General features: G+C 42.3%; 1 protein-coding gene across 1 annotated transcript in view; it reads right to left on the bottom strand.

Annotated features, from left to right (window-relative positions):
• Positions 1 to 364: 364 nt before the first annotated feature.
• Positions 365 to 22,073, bottom strand: part of RAB12 (RAB12, member RAS oncogene family) — a 47,679-nt gene continuing 25,970 nt past the window's right edge. The window contains exons 2-6 of the mRNA XM_075585349.1: positions 21,010 to 21,070; positions 9,138 to 9,276; positions 7,543 to 7,632; positions 3,775 to 3,879; positions 365 to 1,740 (exon numbers count right to left, since the gene is read on the bottom strand). Of these exons, the coding sequence (XP_075441464.1) occupies positions 1,627 to 1,740; positions 3,775 to 3,879; positions 7,543 to 7,632; positions 9,138 to 9,276; positions 21,010 to 21,070 (509 nt within the window). The 3' untranslated portion in view covers positions 365 to 1,626. The remainder of the gene's footprint in view (positions 1,741 to 3,774; positions 3,880 to 7,542; positions 7,633 to 9,137; positions 9,277 to 21,009; positions 21,071 to 22,073) is intronic.

Genomic DNA, 22,073 nt, shown 5'->3' with positions numbered 1-22,073 from the left:
ATTGATATGGGACCTATTAGATGTCGCCACCTTCATAGTCCAGGTCTTGATTGCCAGTTCAGAATGTTGTACAATTATTCCAAGGTGAAAATCTTCCGTAATCAAGGGATTGCCCGAGCATAACCGTTTCATTATTTTGCCACCGATTTCTCAGTTCTGTGGTAAACCAGTGGCCTCTCGCTAGATCATGCAGACAAGCCAATCAGTGAAGGGGGTTCTTGCTATGACATGAGTCGTTCTCTCAGGGAGTCTCTCGCTATTAAACTTTAAAGCTCACGTCCCATTTTTTAAATGCTGAATAACCGAGTCTGCTCCTCAACGGTAAACAGGCTTGGAGGTAAAATAAAATGACACAACGCAGCCATTCATTAAAAAAAAAGAAAAAAGTTTATTTTCACTTCATTAGTTAGAAAGACTATAATGTTTCAAATACCACAATGTTCAGGACACACATTTATCCAAATGCATATCTACCGCAGCTTTTTCCATACCAGTTTAAACAGTGCTTTTTAATAAGAGATATATCAAATATGTAGTTTACAAATCCACCATCATCAAAGAACAGTGTGTGCCATTTAAGGTGTATGTTCTGCTTTGCCACAAAAAAAAAAAAAATTCTTCTCCACCTCCACAAAAAGTAGGAAGATGAAATGCACAGTTAGAGAACAGAAAATTAAATAAATTTTTTCAGTCCTCTCTTTTAAACATGATCAGTTCAAAATTGGAACAGCAAAGCTGCTTTTTAATCTTTAGCAGATTTTCAAGTTGTCACTTTCAATAAACCGATGAAATAATACATGGAATGAAGCTTGTATGCCTCATACTTCCTTAGCCTCGTCAAAGGGGCTTTAATACCACAAAGGGTAAAATACTGCGCACACAAAGGATTCTGGGTATGGGGTTTATTAGATTAGATAATAGAATATTGTGAAGGGGGACTTTGATAGCACAAAGTGTAGAGAGCGAAGTTAACTAATATTATTTAAACAAATGTAAACGTTCATAAATAATACTTCAAATAAAATAACAAAACTGGAACAAACATTAATACTCATGGCAGAACCAGTAGATTCATGATGCTACAGATTAAAAAAAAATATATATTGTGCATAATATATTAAAATGAATATAATACTGTTTATGGAAGCATTGTCCTTGGAGGCCTTTAATATTTTAATCAAAAGATAATATAGTTAGCAAAGCACCATATACATGTCTAAATACAGAAATAAGTTCTACAAGATTTGTTAGTGGACAGCCAGTCCACACCTCAGAGCAGAAAACATACAAATGTTAACACTAATAACTGCTACACTACTAGTGGAGCCTGAAATACAATGCGTTACAGGAATCTCCGCAGTGCAGGAGTTAGGATATTGGGCAATTCCTTCGATTCCAAAACCCATTCAATTTACTGTGCAAACTCTGGATTGCTGTAGCAGTGAGCAAGGGAAAAAACGAAACGTTATCCCATTGTAACAGATTCCTACCCTTGGAGCTGCTTATTTGCATATTTACACAGATCTGATAAAGAAGTGCAAAATGGGACCTTCCTAATGATTGTATCGCAGGACACAGGGACATTGACAGTCAGTGTGCTGCTATGTCTGAAGCACAGGAGTAAAGTCAACAGCAATGCACAGGAGTTCTAGGCGGAGACAATTCTGGTGAAACTTCAGGTTCCGGTTGAAGAGACAGGATGCTGTTGGATAACTCACTCCTCATAATATCCAAAGGCATCTGAAAAAGGACATAGTTCAGGGAAAGATTTAACAAAATGTACTACTGTATGTACTAGGAGTCTTGTTACAACCCCCTATTCATCCTTGCACACTTCTTTAAGAGTGCTGATCAAATTATCCATGTCAAAGTATTGTACAGGCATACCCCGGTTTAAGGACACTCACTTTAAGTACACTCGCGAGTAAGTACAAATCGCTCAATAGGCAAACGGCAGCTCACGCATGGGCCTGTCAGCACTTCCTGAACAGCAATACCGGCTCCCTACCTGTACCGAAGCTGTGCACAAGCGGGGAGACTATAGAGCCTGTTATAAATGCGTTATTTACATCAGTTATGCACATAAATGACGATTGCAGTGCAGTACATGCATCGATAAGTGGGGAAAAAGGTAGTGCTTCACTTTAAGTACATTTTCGCTTTACATACATGCTCCGGTCCCATTGCGTACGTTAATGCGGGGTATGCCTGTACAGATTAGCAGATGCCCAATAGTGGTTCTATATAAACTGAAAGTAACGCATGTATATGCCACAAAAATCATGGCGCTGTTCAGACCAAGAGAATAGTTGCTGAGAACAAAATGTGTCTCATTAACTCTTCTCGTGTCTTAACTCATCTTTACAGTTTCATTTGGACACAGAAAGAATATAACTTTATACAGGTACAGCCACCAGTATCCGATGACTTGCCTGGGAAAATACTGGGGTATTCTCCCTGTAAATGCTGAAATGTTTCTGTGAGATTCTCTGCAGCCAGACTAATGGCCCATCAAATTAACCCACCGGGTCCCTGCAGTCCCATTTCGTTTGAATGGGACCTTCAGGGACCCCCCGGTGTGTTAATCCGATGGGCCATTAGTCTGGCTACAGAAATCTCACAGAAATGTTGCAGTTTACTGGGAAATTGCCCCAGATTTTCCCAAGCAAGTCATCGGATACTGGTGGCTGTACCTGTAGTTCATGATAAATTTCCATTTAGTAGCTCCTCACCACTGGGCATTTCTAGGACCTCACAACTTACTACAGGTACCCGTATTTCACTCTAAACACTGTAAGAACGTTGCATTGTAAGCGCACACAGGCTGCGGGTCTACGTATCAAATGAGCAAGTGATCAATTCTGTACAAGACATATTTATGATGAGACATCAACTTGTAACTTGTCATGTTTTGCTTACATGTGTGTTTCCATGCCAACATTAAACACATGTTATATGTTTCCCATGGTTATTTGAGGGTCACATAATCCAAAAAGAAATGTTTTCTGGTAGTGCATGAAATCACTGGTCGGCAGAGTTTGCACACTGCTATCTCACTGCTGCAGTCGGCTGTGTGATTGTGCTTAGTTGGTGGTTTTCAAGCTTTGCTCAGTGGAACCTGGGGGCTCCATAGGAGGTTGACGGAGGTTAAATGGTTAAATAGTTACATAATTACATACTTGAGGTTGAAAAAAAAAAAATACATATGCCCATCAAGTTCAACCTATGTTAAATTTAGAGGACAGGCTCTGTCGCTCAGATACTTATCCCATATTTGTATTTACAGTATTTTAATCCAGAGTAAGGACTCTTCCATGGATTAAAATTGGCAACTGAGTATTTTACTTACCATCGTTTTTTTTTTACAATGTTTTTCGATGTAACAATTCAGAATCGTTAATAATTGTGATATTATTTTGTTTTCAATTATATACAGACATGGATTGCAGAATGGATCTAAGTGCCCAAGCTCAGTAGAGGGAAGTTCAGTAGTAGGGAATCCACAGAGTTACTAAACATTTTTGAAGAGGTCTGCATTTCTGACATGGTAGAAAAGCCCTGCTAACTTTTGGCAAAGCTACAGGTGCCCTTCCTGGGAGTAAAGGCAGACGTTGTGTGGGGCCTTTCCACCAGATAAAACAATGACATTCCTCTTTGCATTTGAGAAGAGCTCCTCACACAGAATTTGTCACTAAGTCACAATCGCACACGTTAAACTCCACATGAAGCAGCAATGCAGGAGCGCACACTTTTATAAACACATTGCACATTTACCTTTTTCAATATGTCATCAACCAGTTTCAAAAAGATTTCATCTACGTTGAAATTGTCCTTGGCACTTGCTTCACAAAAACGCATCCCAGTTATCTGTTGTGCAAACTGAGGGGAGACGGAAAAGGGAAGAAGGCCTGAAATCTGCAGCAAGACGACCGGGCCACAAAACCCGAGAACAAAACTGAGTGCAAACTAATATGTCAAGGTTACAAACGTGCACGCTTCTAAATGCAACGGCGGGGAGTGTATTTTCATTTTAGAAAATAAAGTTATTAGGGACCCCAGCAATTAAAATGGAATGGTTCATTTATTTTCTAAAATGAATGTGGTTTTCCTGTTATGCTGTAACAGGAGGGGTCAACTCCAGTCCCAGGGCCACCAACACGTCAGGCTTTAATAAGGATATCCCTGCTTCAGCGCAGGTGGCTGGAGTCATTGACTGAGCCACTGATTGAGCCCTCTGTGCTGAAAACAGCAATCCGGCTCAGCAATGAATTTTTGAAGTGAAACTTCTTTAGTGGCACCTAGACATGATGGGACAAAACTGGAGAGATGGAGACGAAATGTGAAACGGAAGTGACGTCACGTAATGGCCGCCGCTCCCCCCACACGGCCGCTGACATATGCCGCCGTCGCCGCTCCTAACGGCCGCCGTTCCCCCCACACGCCCGCACGCTCCCCTGCCGCACCCCCGGCCGCTCCAGCACATGCGTGCCGCGCGCTTACGCTCCAGCACGTAACGCGCGCATCCGCTCCAGGGCTCCTGCCTCCTCTCTCCTGACTCCCCCCAGCACACTTGTCCTGCCCCCAGGACCCTTGTCCTGCCCCCAGCCCCTTTCAGCAGCCCCTCCCCCCCCATTCCTACCAGATTGCGGCACAGAGGCGATGGAGGCAGTGATGGCGGGGGGTGGGGGAGAAGGGAAGCGCGTCAACTTCTGAAGCCAGCTCGGAGGGGAGGGGGCAGGACACAGACAGAGACATACACAGACACACACACTGACTGACACAGACTGACACACACACACACACACACACACTGACTGACACACACAGACACACACACACACACACACTGACTGACACACACAGACACACACACACACACTGACTGACACACACAGACACACACACAGACTGACACAGACTGACACACACACACACACACTGACTGACACACACACACACACACTGACTGACACAAACACACTGACTGACACACACACACACACACACACACACTGACTGACACACACACACACACTGACTGACACACACACACACACACTGACTGACTGACACACACACACACACTGACACATGCGCACTCACTGACACATGCGCACTCACTGACGCACCCACACACTGACACACGCACAGACTGACACACACACTGACTGACTGACGCACACACTGACTGACTGACGCACACACTGACTGACTGACGCACACACTGACTGACTGACTCGCACACACTGACTGACTGACTCGCACACACTGACTGACTGACTCGCACACACTGACTGACTGACTCGCACACACTGACTGACTGACTCGCACACACTGACTGACTGACTCGCACACACTGACTGACTGACTCGCACACACTGACTGACTGACTCGCACACACTGACTGACTGACTCGCACACACTGACTGACTGACTCGCACACACTGACTGACTGACTCGCACACACTGACTGACTGACTCGCACACACTGACTGACTGACTCACACACACTGACTGACTGACTCACACACACTGACTGACTGACTCACTCACACACACTGACTGACTGACTCACTCACTCACACTGACTGACTGACTCACTCACTCACACTGACTGACTCACTCACTCACACTGACTGACTGACTCACTCACTCACACTGACTGACTGACTCACACACACTGACTGACTCACACACACTGACTGACTCACACACACTGACTGACTCACACACACTGACTGACTCACACACACTGACTGACTCACACACACTGACTGACTCACACACACTGACTGACTCACACACACTGACTGACTCACACACACTGACTGACTCACACACACTGACTGACTCACACACACTGACTGACTCACACACACTGACTGACTCACACACACTGACTGACTCACACACACTGACTGACTCACACACACTGACTGACTCACACACACTGACTGACACACACACACTGACTGATTGACACACACACACTGACTGACTGATACACACACACTGACTGACTCACACCCCAGTGATGCGCCGAACACCGCCCTTGAATGATGTGCCTATCACCCCCCCCTTTGAGCTCCCCCACCCGCTCAACATCCATGATGCCGGTACTGCTGCCAATAAACATGACCCCGCCAATCAAATTTACTCATGCTCTAAGCAATAACAATATTATTGTTACTTTATATGTTGCTGACAACACACAAAGAAGTTTCACTTACTATGCGAGTGCACAGCACACACAGCGGGTTTTTTATTACAAGATTGAAGCAGGAGATGAACCCCGTTAATTTCAGCTCCAGAGACCCGTTGCTTCCAGAGATACCAGCACCCCCTACGGAGGCAAGCATCTCTGCACAGTGTAAAGCCCCATGTCATGCGGGCCAAAAGGAAGCCGCACCGAATGACGTCCCCACAGCTTCCTATTGGCCCGCGTGATGCAGGACATTTAAAGCCCCCATGAGATGAGACACACCGTTCCTCTGACTGCAGAGATACCGGCACCGGTACAGAGGTAAGTATCTCTGGAAGTAGGGGGTCCCTGGAGCTGAAATTAACGGGGTTCAGCTCCGGAGAACACTTGCTTCAAACCTGCTCGAAGCAGAAGTATCCTTAAAACCCGACCTGTTGCTGCCCTTGAGGGCTGGGAATTGGCCACTCCTATTCTATAGCAACATTAATCCCAGAGTCGATATTTACAACAAATAGAATAGAAACTATGCATTACAACCCCTTGCAGGCTTAACTAACTAATATAATATATATTTCTTATGTTAGAGGCAATTGAAGAGGCCCTTAAAACAATATATATATATTGTATATTGCAGCCTTTGATTACCTTTATTGAAAACGAATTACCTAAACTGCCTATCGATTCTTTCTCCCGTGATAGATTAGCAAAGGTCCTAATTCCCAGGGTTCACTAAATGGCCGTCTTTAACCACATGTAGGACATTGCTTGGATTGCCTCTTTAAATGTACTTCAAAAGTTGCACTAACTTAATCAAATTAAGGTATGTCAAAGGCTTTTATTGCAGGGCTGACATTCTGTTACCTTGAACAATCTGCCCATCGTGGTCGCTTAGTGTAACATGGAACATCACGTGCACCCAGTGAATGCTTTGCTCATCTTAAACGCAGGTGAGCCTTTTCACTGTGTGTGTACCGATAACCAGCAGTATCCTACTGCACCATATCTATAATGTAGACCTTCTCGTTGGGGTTGGGGTGATGCTTTTCACCCACTGAGCAAAAGTAAAGAAAAGCTTATGTGTACTCTAGTGTGTAAATGTGTTTATGTAAATAGTAGAGTTGCTATGTTTGTGGTGTAGCCTGGTCTTTAGCGAGGCAGACAATTTGGTAGTTGCAACCACCAGTGTCATAATTATGCTATATGGGTCTCATCAGAAGAATCCGTTTGCTCAGCATTTCTTAATATTAACCGAATATTCATTTGCAGGGCAGAAAGCACCTTTAATAACCCAACATTGTTTTGCCCACGAAGTTCTACAACGAAATACTGCATGGACTTACCTTTTCTCCCTGCTGCCTTGTGATTTCCCTGTTGGTTTCACAGTCCAACTTATTTCCAACAAGAAGAAGTTCAGCCTCTTCAGATGCATACTAGAACCAAAACAGCATGTTCGCATTACTTCATACTTTCACTTGCATAGGATGCTTTCTTTTGCATATTTGCCAAAGCAATACAGTAAACACGTGACATGAACAAGAATGAAAGTCAGGAGATGCCGGCACTTCTTAGGACTGCAATGAACTAAGGATAGGTTTCAAAGGTTTCAACAAATTGTTTGATAGCAAAATAATTATACTTTTTACGTGAAGGTATCTTTTGTGAAGGTCTGAAATTGTGTTTATTTCCTGTTATACAGTAACAACGTAATTGCCAGTTTTGTCTGAATCACTCCAGTGATAAGGTAAACAGGTTTATAGGAACTCGCTGCATGCCTGAGGACCAATTGAGAAAGATCTCAATCACCTAGTATTAAACTATTCAACATATCACCACCATTAAACAGGCAGTCCCTCTTACGACAAAAACATGCTATTAACAGTGACATGTGGAAGGGGTTCTGTCTCTTTTTAACCAAAATCCATCATCATTGTGTATTTATTTATTCTGATTTTTGTGTCATGGTTTTTTATCCCCGCCATTACGGCCTTAGTTTTCAGCTGGAACATGGACAAATAACCTTCCATGAGTTATTTTCAACCATCTAGTTGGAAGCATGAAAGCCACATAGGGCCCAGAGTGGGAAATCCAGACAACTTCAATACGGTTTAGGACATTTGGTCGCAGCGTTTAGCCGCAAGTAACTTCACCGCAAGGGCACTCAGCCGTCAGCTGCTTCCCCATCAAGGTAAGTCCCTAACCTTTACCCTTACCCCAACACCCCTAATCCTAACCCCTAATCCTAAACACTACGCCCTACTCTAAAAACCTTAACCTTTACTCCAAAACTTCCTAAACTTAACGCCTACCCTAAAAACCTTAACCTGTTACGGTAGAACACCTTACCCTAAGCCCCTACACTAACCGCTAACGTTAACCCACTACCCCAACCACTAAAACCCCTAAAGTTAACCCCCTACCCTACAACTTACCTTATCGTAGAAGCAGCCGGTAGCTCAGTGTCCAGCAGCAGAGCGGCGGGTTTGTCGGCGGCCAAACGCCAGCGGGGACTTGGTCGTAGCGAGACAGCCACCACCAAAATGTACCATTCAGACTTTGATAGGCTACTTTTAAGTAGCCTTCTTAGTGGTTCAAATGAATCTTCACATTATATGGCATTTTAAGGGAGGCAAATTCATCTTGAATTTGTATAATGTAAGTGTCCTTCTCACTATATTGTACGGTCTGTGCTGTAACTGTAGAACAGCACAAAGCAAAAAGTATATCTTTACTTGGTTTGGCTTTACAGCCTTTTTTTTAGTCTTGGAATGGTCACCACAATTTTCTTGGTCCATCACTATCACATACAACAACAAGACCTACAGAATTCAAATAGGTGATGTGATGGATGCATTTGGTTGCTTTTCCTGTATTGGTGCATGGCTGTTGATTTATACTGCAAACAAGAAAAAAACTCACGTGTTTTTTTCAAGCCTACCTTATCAATCATTTTCATCCATTTTGGTAAATCTTCAAAGGTCTCCTTCTTGGTGATATCATACACTAATACGATCCCCTTGGCACTCCGGTAGTAGGCTGAGGTAATGCTGTTGAATCGCTCTTGGCCAGCGGTGTCCCTATGGAGGCAAAAGTGGAGAACAGTAGTAAACACGGGCTGGTCAGTCCCTCGTCCATTCAAGCAAAACAGAGGAATAGCAATGTTCATTTCCCCACCTACTGAAACGATTTTGGACAAAGCCTGAATTGTACAAACATCTTGGCATCAGAAGATGATGTGAGTTACCATTGTGTGACTTGCTGCCTCCTCATTAAAAGAATGTGGAAATTGAGGGACTCTCAAAAGCATGATAAAAAGCCACACTGTCCAACTGGTCTCCATTATTGCTGAGAAAAAGAACAGGGATCTGATGTATGTATTAAAATGATTATGTTACATAAAAAAAATACAAATGAATGTGGACACCCTTAATTCAGACAGTTTATAGATTGGTCATCGGATTCAATGAATGACATGATACACAAGTGCCTCTTACCTTTTGGTCAAATGTAGTGTCAAAGCTCCAGATAGGTTTGAAATGCCAACCCAACAAACAGAAATTGATGGCAGGCAAGGGACATTAGGCCCATGTATTCTGCCCAAAACACAAGTTTTATGCACAGCCATGTAACAATAAGAACTTTATTAGGTAATAATAAAGTAAGGACCAAAGGGTCTACCAATAGTTTGCATAATATATTACATTATGCCACATAATTTAAAAAAAATGTAATTAGCTGTGCTTACAGTTTAAAGCAAGCTTGTTCCCAAGTTTAAACTTAAAATGTATGTTTGTGATTATAGTAAAGCAGCAAATGCGACAATAACATGTGGCCCACTTATTAATTTGGGGTGCCAACCACTGAATAAAAGGCATATATACTGTATAAGAATATATCAAAGCTCAGTATGCTACACCAATTGGACATTAGAGTAACCATCTAGCATCCTAAGGGACTTGAAAAAAATTGTGTATTACAATAGATTTTCTGTATGAATTGTACATAACATGATCTTGTTTAGCCGCAAAATAATCAGTGAAATGTCTCTTAGTCGGGACACGTATGACCCTACAATATACTAACCTAAACTTGAGGAATTTTTCCACTAACAACTAAAACCTCTGACATACAGTACATTTGTTAAATCAATGATATTCCTTATCTGGACATAAGGAATGAGGTCACAAGGCAGCATTTCATTCAAAATATTATATATATATATACACATATATATATTTTTTATATAAATGAATTGTGTAGTATTAAATACTTACTGCATTTATATTTTAAAAAAAATTAAAAAAAAGCGTTTCACTCTTTATACCCTTTTTAATCATTTTAATGTATTAAGCTTCCTCGGGTTGTTACAACAATGATTTTGTAAGCTATAGCACTTCCTGTTTTGGAATAGGCAGCCATATTGGGAGGATCTTCACCAATCGGGAGTACGGATCGGTCAGCAGTTTAGAGAATTGCATTGCAGTAAATGTAAGGAATTGCTGCATTTATTAAAACAAACAAACAAAAATGGCCATGAGCAAATGCTGCTTTTAACAGTTTCATGCAGATGAGAGGAAATTCCATTCCACCCTAAAACTCTGTCTCTGGAGTACTCCACATACAGGAAACCACATGCAGAATTAACTGTCTGGATACCAGTGTAGTATGTGCAGGGTATAAAATCCCACGGACTGCAACACATACCTTCATAGCACCGGCTGCCGACCTAGCCATACAATGAAATCAGTCATTTACAACTAAGCCATCCACTACCACCACTGCATGTGCTCTGATGAGGATAATAGAAACAAACATCTCTACAAATCCTTCAACCAACAAGGACATTCAGAGAGACAATGTGATAGAAATATACCCAAGGAGAAATTGTTCCAATACAGACCAGTCATCACCTACAATAATATATTATCACCACAGAAAGACATTAAGGGCCTACAACCATGGCTCTCAAGAGGATTAGACACTAAGAAACATGTATTGAACCATTCAAATCTGTAAACAACCAACCAGCATCTCTGACCTACTTAGTCTGTCATCTAAACAGCATATGAAAGAACCAGAGCAGTAAAAGGATCCATCACCTCCAAATCAAGCAATGTAGGACATCTTATCCATTGTAAGAAATGCCCTAATCTGAAATATGTTGGAGAAACCAAGCTAGCTCTCCCCAACAGAATGTACCCCCACAGATACACCATATCTGAAATCAACACGAGAACACTTGGTTATCACTTTTACTACATGGACATTCTGCTAATGATTTATCTGTCCAAGTTCCAGGAGGTAACTTCAACAACACTCAGGACAGAAGGAAATGGGAATCGAAATACATATTTTGGACGCCAGTGCATATGGCTTCAAGTAGGACGGTGGATTCATGACTCAATATGGAAACCTTTACCACCAATAGCACATGCTAGGGGGAGATGAGTACAGCCCTAGTCATACCTCTATCGGTTCATAACCCACAACAATAGCTGAAGACAATACCCCTGCCTCAGGATACTTACATCACAACACATAATTCATGGATTAATACACCAGGGAACACCACCCAGCTAGTGTGCTTATGATCTGAAAACGTGATTCACAGTTAAAGACCCTGGCTATTACCCTGGGATAAATACCCTGCTATGTATTCAGACTTCCCATCTCCAATTTAGAGATCATATATGATGGACATGTTTAACATGTTGGTCCATGAAAAGGTATTACAACCTATGAGGCGCTGTCATTGATACAGTGGATAAAGACACAAAGGATTGCCGCCTGGGAAAGATGGGGATTCACTATTAGAACAACAAAGGCATTGTTATTATCACTCACTTCTCATCCTCAACATGAATATCCAAATACATAGCCATCAACCTACAAATCCATGTTACTCTGACATCATAGATTTCTGACCACTGTGAAAAAGGATAAAGTATGCCCGATTAAAATGTAAATTAATGTATATTTCTAAAGACAGGGATTGTACATTTTTAATGAGGGGGAGGGCATGGACATAGCATATGACCACTGTCCATAAACTTGGCACATCTAGTGAAACCCACAGCTAATTGCAGCATAGTCGTTTGGTAAACCCCCTCAAAAGGTTTATACCATGAATATCAGTAAAGGGCATCGCTTTACAAATCCTAGATCATTTTATATTCATGGGTATTGTTACTCAAAGTATTCAAACAATTAAATGCCTTTTTAGCCGTTCTTCGTTGGCTTTACAGCGACCCTCTTTTAAACCGGTATGTTACACTTGCCCCATACATGAACCAATACTTTGTTTCTTTATGTTTCTTATAGCAGTGAGTAACAGGGCCAATGTAAAATACCAAGGGGCCCCTTAACTCAAATAAATCGTGTCTTTTCTTACAGTATATATTGTTTTTTTTAAAGCAGCAATAACTGGCTTTTATATTTATTTACATTTCTGTACCCCATCAGGCGTTTTCTTGCAATACCCGTTTGTACAGAAAATGCTTTCTTTGCAGACACATTTATTTTTGCATGTTGCCGTCGGTGTCATGTGTACACGCCAAAAATACCTTTCGAACTAGAAATAGTTTTAAGGTGGCAATATTATGCGTACATAGCTTGTATCGCGGCTGAACAGACATTGGGACTCGCATACTTTAACTTAGAATGCAGTGCAGCAATTGTTATTGATATTGAAACCGTTAAGTGTTGTTGACATGTAGCAGCTATGCTACCAAGTATTATGACCAAATACATATTATAATAAGTGTTGAACTTCCCAATACATATACAGGAGTCTGCATAATATTAAAAGCCCTTTTCATATAAGCGACTCTGGTATATAATGACGAATACTGAATAATGTGATTGTACTCACTGTTTAGCATTACATGACTAGCTTCTCTGTTTTTTCTTACATTAATGGAAGTGTCTAGCAGAAAAAATATTACACAAAAATGTCACATTTGTGAACCGCCTGTTCAAAGAAAACATGTAACAAGACACCTTTGTTAAGCTGCTATATTTTAATTTAGCCGTCAGCCACAGATCATTATGTAGCAGTCACTGAGCAGCTGAAAATGGTAGGAAGCGTTCTTCCCTACAGGAAGTGCTCTGTCCTGCAGGGACAGAAACCCTCTATATTCCCCCAAACTCCTGCTGCAGAAGCGTCTCACTGCGCGCAGGAAATTCCTAACATTGTGTCAGGGATAATTATTTACATCTCACATGTTCAGCTACAAAAAAAACGTGCACGGGCTCAGCCTACACCATGTGTGTGAGTCTTCATTCCCAAACTGACAGGAGGCACCTACACCTACTTTAAACCCCAGACGGAGCTGCTACCGGCACCTACTACAGGAGGCAAGTATCTCTAGAAGCAGAAAAAAAATTGCCCCTTAGATTGCTCCTTTAAAACCAACCCAAATGGAAAATAAAATGGTGAAAGCTCACTACTATTCTGCATGCCACATAACATTTGTGCAGTGTTAGACGGGACGTAATAGTATATAAAAAAGAATTACCTCGTTTTGAGCCAGCAGCTTCTTCTCTAGCAAGTAGGGTTAGACAACCAGTCATGTAGCCACAGCATTCCAGAAAGGGACACAGAGATGAAGGACCAAGACATGCCACAAACATTCAAGAAATAGGTGACCGGTGCAGCCAGTGATTAAGTGCTAGTTAAGTCAGATGGAAGCAAAACGAGCACATGGTGAGATTTAAAAAAAAAAATGTAATAAAATAAAAAGTGAATGGCTGGACAAGAAGAGTTAGTGAACGTGGTGCACTATAGAAACATTAATGCTCAAGAGGTGCATTATGCTGACATTCTAAACTAGTCACAATGTTATACAAAGCAATCAAGTGAGGGGCTCCCATGAAAAAAGGCCTAAGCTTGTTTGGTCGAGGGTTGGACATTTCTGTATGGCAAGGATTTTACATTGTCCATTGTTGCCCATAAAGGGCAGAAGATAAAACTGGAGCAGAACCTATATCATGCAGTACAATAATTTGGGCCCTAGTTACTAAGTGATGCTAAGATGCACAGCACCCAACATATTCATTGTAATAGACGATTAGGTGCCTTATGTATTAGCTTTGCAACCACAGCCATGTGCTTTTAAATTGCTGAGAGAGCATAATACACAGACAAATCATAAATCTAAAACTATCTATCTATCTATTGATCATCTTCATCAACCTTTCATCACAATACAGAAGTGTAGATGTGTGCTAGCCACGCAAAAATATTCACTTTATCTCCCTGTGCCTCAAGCACCAAAAATATAAATTGTAAACTCTACAAGGATGGTGTCTGAAAAATCGTATGTGCTGCGTATCTTGCGCTATATTGTAATTGTGGAGTGCTTTCATTGGGCGAAAAGCGCTACAGATGCATCGGCAGTTATTTGAACAAATCTCGAAATGGATTTCGAGATCTCCCCGTGATCCGCACTAGTTTTGCCGGGGCAGACTATAATGGCCCATCGGATTAACAAAGCTGTGAGTCCTACCAGAGTCTGCCTTTCTGTGATAGATGCACAGTAAGAGGGATGAATCAGTCACTAACTGCGTGCCTCTCACAGGCGATCGCGGGGGTTTTATTTAATTTTAAACATTACAGTAATGTAGCAGGGGGTCTCCAGAGCTGAACCGCGTTGGTTTCAGGTCCGGGGACCCTCTGCTTCCCGAGATACAGGCCCCCTTATGGGGTGCCGGTATCTCCTATGCATTGAAATGCCTTGATCACGTGACGCAAGACATTTCCATGCATAGGAGATCCCAGCACCCCATAACGGGGCCTGTATCTCGGGAAGCAGGGGGTCCCCGGACCTGAAACCAACACGGTTCTGCTCCGGAGACCCCCTGCTACATTACTGTAATGTTTAACGTTAAATAAAACTCCCGCGATCGCCTGTGAGAGATGCACAGAGTTACCGATTCAGGCTCTCTCTTACTGCGCGACTATTACAGACAGTCAGACCCCGGTAGGACTCACAGCAGGGACACCTGCTGTTTTAATCCGATGGGCCATTGTGTCTGTAGCGGCAAAACTAATGAATATATCGCAACCTACACGCGGCACAACACAAAATGTACCCAGGTAAATGTTCAAATAACGTCCGCTGCATCTGTACATGAAATAAAGTTATTATTATACTGGTGAATCCCTGCAGTTTTCATATACTTGAAGTGTAACTACATAAGCCTGGACTGGACTGTACAATAACATCAGATGTTCAATAAGACAAGACCAATAAGAAAAGGGGGACTTGAAGACAACTGTTTATATGTCTGTACCGAATGGTCAATATAGAAAACTAATTTACCTTTAACTATATAGTAACATAAAAAAAAGGTCGTAACAAAGTTTGACTGCTTGTATGTCTCATCATGTGTGCCGGTGTCTAGGAGAATTGTACTTCACAGATAAAAACCTATGAAAATGTTCTATTTCAGTTAGCAATGCACCTTACATGAAATGGGTAATGATTTGCAATCAATCAACTTCTAGAATGTGATTTTTTCTATTAGTGTATGGGATTGCTGCATGTTTTCTATGTGGATAACATCAGTGGCTCCTGGTATTGGCTAAAAATGATGGTGTGCTCCTCTTTACAATTATAAAAAGCGGCCACTTGTGACAGAAGCGCTTCCTCATAGCTATGCGATTCATTTTCTAGAGGTGGTAATGTGGCTAGCAAAGATGCTCTCAATGCTAGGATTACAGGATGTGAATGTGTTGTAGGTCATTCATGCACTGAAAGGGCTAGTGTTCAATCCATCACCTTGTCCTTGTTTTGTGACTAAAGTATATTTTTTATATTGAAAGACTGTATAAATTATTCCTTTCCTCTGCTGCATCTGTAAAATAACACGTGGGGTTAGAGGAGAGAACATTTAAACAAGCATGGGCTATATTATAAGCAATGGGTTGGACCAATTTACTTTGACATATAACTTATTTTGGAATACAATTTGGAAATATAAAGAATAACACGCACGCACGCACGCACGCACACACACACACACACACACACACACACACACACACACACACCTAAATCTATTCATCTATCTACATCTAAATCTATCCATATTTCTACATCAACCTACATCTATCCATCTACCTACAACTAAATCTATCCATCCATCTATCCACATATATCCATCTATCCATCTATCTCAGTGATACCCAACCTTTTTGTTTGGAGGAAACCATGAAGTATTTCGAAAAATCTTGGGGAACCCCTATCTGGCTGACACAAGGTTAATTTCACACCTCACGAGCCCCCTCTATGTCCCACCCTCTACCCATGTATTTCTCTCTCCCCCCTGTCTCACTCACTCTCCCCTACTCCCGTCTCACATGTATTTATCTCCCCTGCGTCTCACTCCCTCTTTTCCTCACTCCCTCCCCCCCTCTCCTCTCACTCGCCCATATCTTCCGTCAATTACCCCACTCAATCCCCCTCACAAAATATATACCAAAAAACCCCACCCCGTAAATAGATAATAAAAATACCCACCCCTGCCAATACATATTAAAAAGACCCCCGCCGCCCCAATACATTTTTAAAGGACCGCCCCTCTGCCCCCAATACATATTAAAAAATAAATAAAATCGGGTCGGACGGGTAAAATCATCATCATATCTCCCCCAGCACCCTTCATCTTCATCCTCATAGCTCCCCCCGCATCTCCCATCACCCTTATATACCCACCCCTGCATCTCCCATCACCCTCATATACCCACCCCTGCATCTCCCATCACCCTCATATACCCACCCCCTGCATCTCCCATTAACCTCATATACCCAACCCCCTGCATCTCACATCATCCTCATATACCCACCGCATCTCACATCTCCCTCCATATGTCTACCTCAGGTGGCAGAGGGCAGGAGGCGGCTGTGGGCAGGAGGCGGCTGTGACTGCACACACGCACACTAGCAGCAGGCACCAGAAGTGCCGCACTGCTAGAGCGCGGCTTAGAGCGGGCTCTGGAATGGGGAGGGACGGGAAGAGCCAGGAAAGCTGCCGCAGGCTGCGGGCGGATAGGCGAAACCCCTGGGACTGCTCCACGGTGGATCAGGGTTCCGCTGAACCCTGTTTGAGAATCACTGATCCATCTACATCTAAATCAATCCATCCATCTACATCTAAATCAATCCATCCACATCTAAATCTATCCATCCACCTACATCTAAATCCATCCATCCATCCATCTACATCTAAATCAATCCATCCACATCTAAATCTATCAATCAATCCATCCATCTACATTTAAATCTATCCATCCATCCATATTTAACTCTAACCATCCATCCATCTACATTTAAATATCCATCTACAACTAAATCAATCCATCCGTCAACATCTAAATCCATCCATCCACATCTAAATCCACACACAAAACACGTTGTTGCTGTAGGTACAGGAATTAAATATCAGAAATTAGCAATGGGATTAGCAGCCTCTTATTTTTTGGTTTATTAATTGTTCGGAGTTTGTTCGCATAATGTACAATGAATATTAAATTATGGCTGCATATACTGGAGAAGAAAACACATTTAATGATCTGCAGCTGTCCCTGAATATTATCTGTTTACAAAATTAAAGTGCTGTAACTTGAAAACTCAATAAAAGTTATGCACAGTTATGTATTATATTCATATAATTTATCTAAAACTGTTGTGGGTGTGTGTACACACACACACACACACACACACACACACACACACACACACACACACACACACACACACACACACACACACACACACACACACACACACACACACACACACACACTAAGATTGTCCACAGTATTCCAAAGTAAAGAATATAGAATCATTTATCAAATTACAAAAAAAGTTTTCAAAGATGTTTCGGACCAACACGGCTTTGTCAGTCTACTTTGGAATGTTTTGGACAATCTTGTCTTCTGCCTATATGTTCCTGGTGGTCATCGACCAGCCTATGTGCACCTAGACAAATTAATCAAATCATTTTGAAACCATTCTAAACATGCCGAGTGCTCCGGCTCTAGTGAGTATGCATATACACATACATACCATTTTTACAGTATCAAAGCTGCAGGTGTATTTTTATGATTTGAAAGTACAGCCAGTGCTCCCTAAGGCCTTGCCCCCGCTGCATGCTGCAGCGTCCGCCGCGCTCACCAGAGCCCTCCCCGCAACGGCGCCGGGCCCGCTGCGAGGGGGGGCCGCAGCGCTCGCGCGAGAGCTACTCCTGCTCTCAATAGAATTGAGAGCAGGAACTCGCGTCGAGCGGCTAGGCACGCCCCCCGGCGGTTCAGCCAATGAGGGCGAACCTGCCGGGTGACGTCATGACCGCGCCCCCGTCACTCCTCCGGCACGCGCCCCCCCGGTCTCTGCTCCTGCAGTGAGCTGCAGACCGGGGAATCGCCGGAACGCGCAGCCGCGCATTAGAGCGCCGTGACCGGGGCCTTAGCCTAACTTGTGCCATATCGATGAAGCAAGGGGACTTAACATTATCATTCAATTGGATATAGTTATCTACTTAAAACAGAAGAGCCACCTGTACTTGCCAATGCCTTTCCAAGAAATAAGATGAACCCCTCTCTTCTTTTTTAAAGAAGAGAGAGGATTGGGCATTTAAAGTATTTACTGCGTATAGTAAAACTAAGACACCCTGATGAAATGAAACATCCCACTTTGCAGAGCATGAGGTGAGTGGTATGAAATGACAACATATCAATGTGAGCAGTAGCAGACACTTGTGACATGTGCTTTTTATAATACCAGGGAAATACTAAAAAAATAAAATAAAAAAAAAAGTGGTTTGTTCCTCAATCAGCTGGTAGAATGGTCTTCAAAGCCATTCTAAATATGTAACCTACTTAAATCTAGGTACGGCCATAATATATTATGCACACAATTTACACAGTGCTGTTATAGTAGGGAAAAAACATTGGCAGAAATCCCAAGCAACTTATAGCTAAACTACAATAAATTAATATGTATTTAAATATGGAACAGTGGCACAAAAAGCGTTGCAGCTTCTCCTAGTCACAATTTATGCTGTATTCCTAACCACAATACGTTCCAATGAGCGTTTCTTATTGATCTGAAACAAATTACAAAGAAAAGGTGCTAAAACTCTGAGTTTCCCCATAAAACCTGTTTCTTTCCCCATACCTAGTGTCAAGAGACCTGAGCAGACATGTAACAGATTACACCCTGGTTACCTAGGGTTGGGCGGTACACCGAAAAATCGCGATAACAGAATCTCCCGTTGTGTCAATATGGGAGATTACCTATTATCGCAATAAATTGTGGTGCCAGTGCAGTGAGAGCAGCTTTGAAGCTGCAGCAATGCTGTGTCTCTGCTTCTCTCTCTCAGAGAGTCCCTTCCTCCCTGCTTCTGAATGCTGACTCAGAGGGAGGGGGAGGAGCTTTGGGCAGGATGGGGAGACAGAGTGTGTGAGCAAGAGGTGAAAGGTAGGAACTCCCCTTTCCTTTTGTTAACCCTTCCATCCCCCCTCCCGCTGGGACACTTAACCCCTTCCTCTCTCTGCCCTGGTGCACTTAAGGCCGAGTCCATAGAAGGACAGGCCGTGGTGAGGCGTGCAGACGCTCCGCGCTGAGCCCCTGCATCCTCAATGAGGATGCCTTGAGAGGGGGCTCACAAGATGGAGGTTTCAGCCGAACGCCAAGCTGTTTTTCAGCGCGCTGTCGGCTGAAAACCTCCAATCCCAGGACAGCAGTGTCGACGTCACAGCGCCGTGACGTCGACGTCAGAGCGCCGTGACGTCGACATCAGTGCGTCGCGGGCAATTGGCCCAGCGACGTCACTGCCCCGCCTCCAACCACCTCCCGCCGGCTCCGATCGCGCCCGCTGGCTCGCCTGTATGGGCATGAAATCGCCCAGATTTCAGCAGGCGAGCCTCAGCGTCAGCGCGGCTCGGATCTCCTCACCCTTCTATGGCTCGGGCCTAACACATTCCCTACCCACACTGTGGCACCTTTAGCCCCTCCCCCTCACTCTTTCCCCCTCCCCCTATGATAAATGTTAAAATAATAACAACAACAACAACAGATTTTGACAATTCTTAGTTGTCGAAAAATCTGTTTAATATATTTTTAACATTTTATAAGTGAAAAGGGTTATTAAATGGAGGGAGTTTCTCGGATGAGCGGTGGATGAATGAGGGGGTTGTTAGGGTGATGGGAGCAGTGTAGGTGAGGAAAAGGTGTAGTGAAGACATGGAAAGGGTTTTGGAATGAAGGTCTCTATTCTAGTAAATCTAAAGAAAATGTATTTATTTTAAGAACACATTTTATTTAGATTTACCAGAACATTTCAAGACTTTTATTTTAACAAATTTATTGCAAGATAGAGATGATAGAGATGATCAACTCATGATCAATTTGTTAATATGGTTATCGCGGTGAGAATTTTGATATCGCCCAACCCTATGCTCACCCAGACAACAACTTGTAATGCATCAACACATGAATTGAATTAACTGCTGGAATGCAGATAATGAACTGGGGCTAGCGATACTATTTTCAGACACGCAGACACGCAGACACGCAGACACGCAGACACGCAGACACGCAGACACGCAGACACGCAGACACGCAGACACACAGACACACAGACACACAGACACCTTTTGTTTCTGTTTAACATCTGGTATACATTTAAGCTTTGAAATTCCTTCTTGCAAAGGGGAATCTGTCAGTACACTGATAGACTAAAGGTTATAATGCTGGTCATGTGCAAGTAAGGAACATATAAGATCATTTTATCAGATTATTACTTACCAAATCTGTAACCTAATTTTCTTCCCTCTTAGTTCTACAGTTTTGATTTTAAAATCGACACCTGTAAAATAAAAAATAAAAAAAATATGTTAGGAAAAATAAAGCAATATTCATAGATGTATATAAAAATATATGAAAATATGCAGGTTGTCCCAAAATTATTCATCCAAAAGTAAACATTTTATATATTTGGAATGAATCATTTTGAGTAAGTGTGTATAAATATTTGCTAAACCAACACAACCACCTATTGTTATGTACAGTATCAATTATTTTGTACCTTTGGAGACCAGGGTTGGTGGAGCAAAACCCAATCTTTTTTTTTAAAGCTTTTTTTGTTTTTACAAGTTAGGAACCACGTTATTTTCAGCGCCGTGTACCCCTCAGTTCCCGAGATACTTCCCAGTAAAGTTACCCGCGTTACTTCACTGGTTTGCTGCTTCAGAGAAAAGTGCTAACAATTACACATGTACAAATGATGTCCCAGTTCAGTTTACATTTGGTACTGCAAATGTTTTAGAAAGTTGCAGAAAGTCAGTGTGAATGCCATCTTGGCATTGGCAAGGCCCAAAATGCATACTTAATGATTGTACTTAAACATTTGCAAACTTGTGGTTGTAAATTGCTCCCAATAACATTGGAATTTTATCATTTTTTTTTTTTACTGTAGTTTTCTATTTGTAATTTTCCCCCCACTAAAATCTGACGAGAACAAGATTGTGTAGAAATATTCTACGCATCCCTACTCATGATGCACAACACTGGGTTCATCAAGAACATTTTCAGCAGTTAAACCCCCCTTGAAGTCTATTTATCTAATTAAATGTTAGTAAACTATGCATGGTGACAATATCCCATCACCAAATAGACCAACAATTAATCTCGTCCGTTCACATTATAAAATAAATAATATATTTTTTCTTATATAGAGCTAACCCAAAGCCATCATTCTCACAGAAACATGGCTAATGCCTAAAACCCTCGCTGCAACTATCGCCATTCAGGGATCCTCCATTTCTAGGAAAGATAGGTCAGAGAGAGGAGATGGGGTGTTGGTTTATATT

Source organism: Ascaphus truei, chromosome 2, assembly GCF_040206685.1.
Source record: "Ascaphus truei isolate aAscTru1 chromosome 2, aAscTru1.hap1, whole genome shotgun sequence".
In the NCBI taxonomy this organism is placed as follows: domain Eukaryota; kingdom Metazoa; phylum Chordata; class Amphibia; order Anura; family Ascaphidae; genus Ascaphus; species Ascaphus truei.
The sequence above is the reverse complement of the archived record's forward strand: the minus strand, read 5'-3'. Positions and strand labels throughout refer to the sequence as shown.